General features: G+C 57.0%; 1 protein-coding gene across 1 annotated transcript; it reads right to left on the bottom strand.

The window, feature by feature from the left end:
• Positions 1 to 2,676: 2,676 nt before the first annotated feature.
• Positions 2,677 to 5,294, bottom strand: NPM3 (nucleophosmin/nucleoplasmin 3). Its single transcript, XM_030865414.2, has 6 exons — positions 4,272 to 5,294; positions 3,897 to 3,982; positions 3,537 to 3,656; positions 3,346 to 3,439; positions 2,866 to 2,987; positions 2,677 to 2,770 (listed from the first exon to the last, which is right to left on the bottom strand). Exons 1-5 carry the CDS (start codon positions 4,387 to 4,389, stop codon positions 2,875 to 2,877), a joined length of 531 nt encoding a protein of 176 aa, XP_030721274.1. The 5' UTR covers positions 4,390 to 5,294; the 3' UTR covers positions 2,677 to 2,770; positions 2,866 to 2,874.
• Between the last annotated feature and the right edge of the window lie 138 nt (positions 5,295 to 5,432).

The following is a 5,432-nucleotide window of genomic DNA, read 5'->3' as shown; positions in this document are numbered from 1 at the left end:
CTGATGAGGGAGCGCCTGTCAACCTGATCGCTGAGTGACAGCCGGCCACCTTTCCCGGCTGCCTCCACACTCCGCAAACACAAATACACACACACACACACACAAACACACACACACAGTGTCCATCGCCTCCTGCAAGCACAAACACACACCTCTCGCCAACACAAATAGCCCCTCTAAACACACACCTTCAGCCTCTTTCCAAGTGCATCGGTCGCCCCCGCAGCACAACCCCAGGCCCCTCAAATCCACACCAACCGGCCGGGGCCGCCTGGATCGCCGCTCGCTCAAACGCGCGCCTCCTGCGCCCGGCGTTCAAAGCGCCGCAGACCCTCCGCCGACCGTTCAAATGTAAATCGCGGAGGCTGTGTTAAGCACTTTAGGCCCGGGTCTGGGAGTCGTCCCACTTCACCCCCCAAATACAGTCCTGCCCCTCCTCCAAGAGTCTGCAGACCCTGGCGTAAGCCTTCATCCCTCAGCTCTCAGGGGCCAAAGTGAATTGGCAACTCTCCTACTGTGCGCTGAGAGGGCAGAAAGGGGGATCGAGGAGAGGCGGGGGCGGGGAAGGAGAAAAAACAATTCCCAGCTCTGTCCGCCGGGCGCCCCGTCGGGCCGGGAAACTCCTGGACGAAGCAGATGTGGATTGGGCCCCCACCGCGGGCAGGAGAGCGCTCGGCGCCGGCCGGGGCCGCGGGAAAGACCCACCAAGAAACCAGCAAAGGCGTACAATGAGAGATCAGCCGCGTCGCGGGGTGTAAATATTTGGGCGGGGCCACGCACAGGGGGTAGATATGTCTGCTGGGGAGGCTTCCCACGAGGGATGACTCTTCGCTGCACTCAGCCAGGCTACTGCGCCTTCAACCATGCACGTGCCAAGGACTTTGGAGGCTATAGACGAGAGGAAGAAGGGAAGGGTTCTAACAGGAGCCCTTCCAATGCGTGAATGAACGAACAAATGAAGTCGGCCTTAGTCGCCCAGACCACTGGCGGGGCACGTAGGACCCTGCACCGCGGCGTACCCCTAAGAGCCCCTAGAGAGGCGGCGCGGGAAGCCGCACGGCCACAGGCGGTTTCAACCTCGCCCACCAGAGGGCGCCAGCTCCACCTTCCCCTCTACCTCCTGACCCCGTGCCGCGGGTAGGTGAATGGTTCCATTCTGGCTGCCCCCTCCACCCCGGTTCCTGGTGGAAGCACTTCAAGAAAGTCCTGGAGAAGAGAAAGGGGCCTGCGACCCTGATCACCGCAACAGAGAGAGGGATCATCTTCCTTTATCCTCAACTTGAGGAAAAAGCCAGGTTAAAAATCAGACCTGTTTGGTCCTCACCACGGGGAGAAGGGAAACTCCCCCAGGGATGTGTTGAGGAGGGAGTGCTTTTCAGTGTTGTGGGAAACACTCTCCAAAGTTTACCACACCTGCCCCAATACCAGCCTCTTCGGGTTATCTAGGGACCCCTCCCACTTGTTCACTCCTTTGCCCAGAGGCCAGTGTGGGAGAGAGTGGAGGGAGTGGGCCGGGTCCCACCAGGCACTGTTCTCTGTCCCTCCTCAGCATGTCTGGCCCCAGGCTGTCTCATGAGGTAACCCTTTGTTTGTTTGTTTGTTTATGGGGCACGGAGACCACCCCTCCCACCACCCCCCAACCGACACAGCTGCTGAACTGCTGACCTCAGACTTGGTCATATACACACTCATGCTCACACCAGGTACATCCCTTTCTCTTCCTGGCACAGCAGCAGCCAAGCCCTAGAACCACCTTATTTCAGGCACCAGAGACCGCCCCCCCACACACACACAGACCAGGCAGAGGGCTGGGGGGCAGGAACCCCTTAGCCCAGGAGGCTGAATCCCAGGGGCTCCTCTCTACCCCCATATGCCAGGCCACCCAGGTTCTGGTTTCCCTGTCACCCAATCTGGCCAGCCCCCTCCATCTGGCCCCTGGAATCAGGTTTCTAAGGGCCCAGGCTGGCTCAGAGATGGCCTGCATGCCTGCAATGAGGAGCAAAGACTGGCCTCTACCCTACCCCTCACAGGCCCTCTCAGGGCTTGAGCCCCCTCATGGGGCTAGGGATGCACATTCCTCGTGCTGCTTAAGCCCCCTTATCTGTCCCCCTGCCCATCAGCCTGAGTGCTGACAGAGGCCCAGACCCCTTGTTTTGATGCTGATAACCTCCTGGGATGGCCCTCCCCCACCTTTAAGGACTGGGAACGAGCTTGGTGTTGGGAGGTCCTCTTCTAGGAAGGCATTTGGGGCCCAGGCCTGGGCTAGTCCCAGGGCCCTGGGAAGAGCAGGATCCCACATTTCCTCACCCTCCCCCAGGCCCAGGGCCACCCTTTGTGCTGCCACAGTGCCACCTGGTGGTCCCTAGGGGAATGCCACCCCAGCAGGGAAAGAAGCCACACAAATGAGCTGCAGAAAAAACTCCACACCACTTTATTTCAACCTTTATCCAAAAATGTAAAAAAATGTTAAAAATGTGTAGTCCTGAGCTTCAGGTGCTGACCTCCAACCTCACAGGCAAGTGGGGAGAGAGGGTCAGGATGGAAGTTCAGAGTTCCTCCCACTCCTGAAGAAAAGGGAAGCTCTGGATGTGGTACAGGATTAGAACACCAGGGCACTATGGAGAATGGGACCCCCTCTCTCCTAGCACCAGACCAAACCCCACCCACCCCACCCCACCACTACCCATCCTCTTCAATGGAAAAGACACAAAATTCTTGAAACTTGTACAGGAACCTGGTGCATGGTGCATGTGGCAGGCAGCTAGCTGACCTGAAGAGAGCAAACAAGGGGTCAGCATCTAGGTCCAAATCTGCTCCTCCTGTCCCCTCCCAGGCCCTGGTGGGCATGCCTCCCACCCAACTCACCAGGGAGGGTTAGAACCTGCCCCCCTGCTTCTTGGCAGGCAGGATGGGGCACAACTCAGCTTCCTCCTCCTCACTGCCCTCTTCTTCGCTCTCTTCCTCAGAAACATCATTGCTTATAGTAACTGGTAGACACACAAGCAGTAAAGGGAGGAAGAGAAGTTAAAGCCATACCCCCTTCATACTACAGGTCATTTATTCATGCCCTGTGGCTCTAAGCTTGTAGGGACCCTGACCTCCCAGAACTTATGGTCTAGGTGGGAAAAACCTCAGATACTAAACTAGATAACAAAGAGCCAAAGGAGTCCACACCACTGGAGCTAAAAAAGCCGAGACAGGTTCCATGAAGAACGGCTTGAGTAGGACAGTAAGTGGAGGGCACAGCATACAAAGTCTGTATAGGAACCGCACTGGGAGATAAGGCTGGGGTGGGGTAGGAGTCCTGATGGACAGTCTACTGGAGGCAAAGGAGAAGACTCTCACCAATCTGGTGCCGCCCAGTGATCCGCACAGGGCCAGAACCTGACTTCAGGCGGAAGGTTACAGGTGGTTGGAGCTGGAAGTCATCCAAACTGAGCTGGGAAGAAGACAAGGATGAAGGTCTGGCCCACCCCATCTTGTGAGAAATCCTGAAGTCCTCAATTCCTATCTCCCAATCCCCCAAGGGAACTCACCATGGGTTGGCAGGACAACTTGAGGTTGGCCACAGGGACTGCGATCTCCTGGTGGTCATGATTCCGGGCCACGACTTCTACCACATTACACTCATCTTTGGCCCCCTCAGTGAGGCAGAGCTGGGAAGGGTACACAGGGCCTCAGAGTCTCCCCAGTGAGGGTGGAGACCACAAACGGAGGCATCTACCCTACGACTTGCCCAGCCTCAGGGGTCCCTGGATCACCTGGCCAGGGAACCCCCATGTGGGGGTTAAGCAGAGGAGGTGACTCCCAGTAAAGCGGGGGAGGGGAAGAGACACGCGGGTAGAGGCCCGCTCAGGTCAACCTATTCCCCGCCACTCCCCTTACCCGCCCCTTACCATGGTCAAAGCCAGCACGTGCTCCGCATCATCCTCTTCCTCTACCTTGAAGGTGAAAGAGCGGGTATGGCCTGAGAGCTCACAGCCTGGAAGAGAGAACAGGGTGAGTGTGCGGGGGCGTTTCTCCGAATCCCGTTCACGTGCAGCCATGGGCTGACCGGCCATTCACACGCCCGCTCCTCAGGAAAACCTGGAGCGCTCGGCCCGGACCCCGCCCAGCACGACTAGGGCAGGGGCCTGGCTACCCCCTTCCGCTCCAACTGCCGCGTGTGAGGCCCCCTCCGCCCCCACCCACGTCCTGCACCCATCTGCTTTCCTGTTCTTCAGCCCTGCCTCTGCCCCCGCACCACCCTCAGCTCCTCCTTTCCTCAATACCGAAGAAAAAACTGTCCATAGTGACCGGGGCAGGGACTCGCAGACCGCCGAACCCCCCGGCCCGGGCTCGGCTCTCCTGACTCAGAAAGGCTAAGGCGGCGGCAGCGCCGGCGGCCATGCTGCAAGGGCCGTCTGCGGCTCCGCCCCCGACACGTACAAAGCCGGGGACTCGTTGGGGTTCCGGCCCCGCCTATTAAAGGAGACGCTCGCAAGGCGCCCCCGGTCAGGGGCTCCATCAGCCCAGTCTTGTTCAGGAGCCTCAGACATGTTGCGTCTGTGAGACCGCAAAGAGAGCAAGTAGCATCACAAAAGCATCAACTTGGGACTGGCGTTAACGTCCTTTCTCACTTCAAGACTTTCTGAGGGCGGTTCCTGCCTCCATTTTCTCTAGTTCTGCACTCTGTCTAGTGTCCCCTCTCCCAATCCAGGGTAAGCTTTCGTTAAAGAAGTATCTGAGAATGGAAACCTTTCCAATTCCCCCAGCAAAGGCGAGATACAGTGCAGCGTTTTTCCTATAAAAGCGAATACGCTCAGATTTGCCTTCCCTTCAAGGGAACCGAGGAGCCTGAAGGAAGACTTTCAGCTCCGGGTACTTTGTATCCCCACCACTCCATCCTCTCCTGGATGTACTCCCTGCTCTTAACAACCCTTCAGCTCACTATCCAGATGGTGGCGTATCTTCACTGAACTTCAGATGCTGGCTGGATGCTGGTGCTTGCTAGCACAGGACGTTAGCTCAAGCGTGGGACTAATTGCTTATCCTGACAGAGGCTGGCTAGTCCAGGAACATCTTTCTTAGACTCCCGCCTCATAATTTGGGCTACGCCCCCAACTTTCACCTTCTGACCAAATTATCAGGCAACTGTGTTCCTTATTCTATTAGGTGGCAGGAACTCACTCAAACTAGCTGCCCTAATTTACCCCCAGGTTATAATTGTGGCAAGAGGGTGGCTTAGCCAAAGCCAGTCTTTTGTTTTGCCTTGAAGAAAATATGGAAAGAAATCTTTTAGTGGAGATGGAAGTGGGAGAGAACTGCCTTCAAGATCCAGTCCCTAACTTGGAACAGCTGTGGAAAGGAGGAACACTTGCTCGGGAATGCAAGGGCAGGAGAAAAGGTAAGAGGCAGAAACAGGAAGGAGGTTTACACAGTACACGACTACA

Source organism: Globicephala melas, chromosome 16 (assembly GCF_963455315.2).
Source record: "Globicephala melas chromosome 16, mGloMel1.2, whole genome shotgun sequence".
NCBI classification, from domain to species: Eukaryota; Metazoa; Chordata; class Mammalia; order Artiodactyla; family Delphinidae; genus Globicephala; species Globicephala melas.
The sequence above is the reverse complement of the archived record's forward strand: the minus strand, read 5'-3'. Positions and strand labels throughout refer to the sequence as shown.

Bases quoted from the DNA above. Each gene is read 5' to 3' on its own strand.
- NPM3 (XM_030865414.2), bottom strand. From the start codon at position 4,389: ATGGCCGCCGGCGCTGCCGCCGCCTTAGCCTTTCTGAGTCAGGAGAGC. The intron at 3,657-3,896 runs GTAAGGGGCGGG...TACCCTTCCCAG, and splicing joins ACGTGCTGGCTTTGACCATG to CTCTGCCTCACTGAGGGGGC. The intron at 3,440-3,536 runs GTGAGTTCCCTT...TCTTCTTCCCAG, and splicing joins AGTTGTCCTGCCAACCCATG to CTCAGTTTGGATGACTTCCA.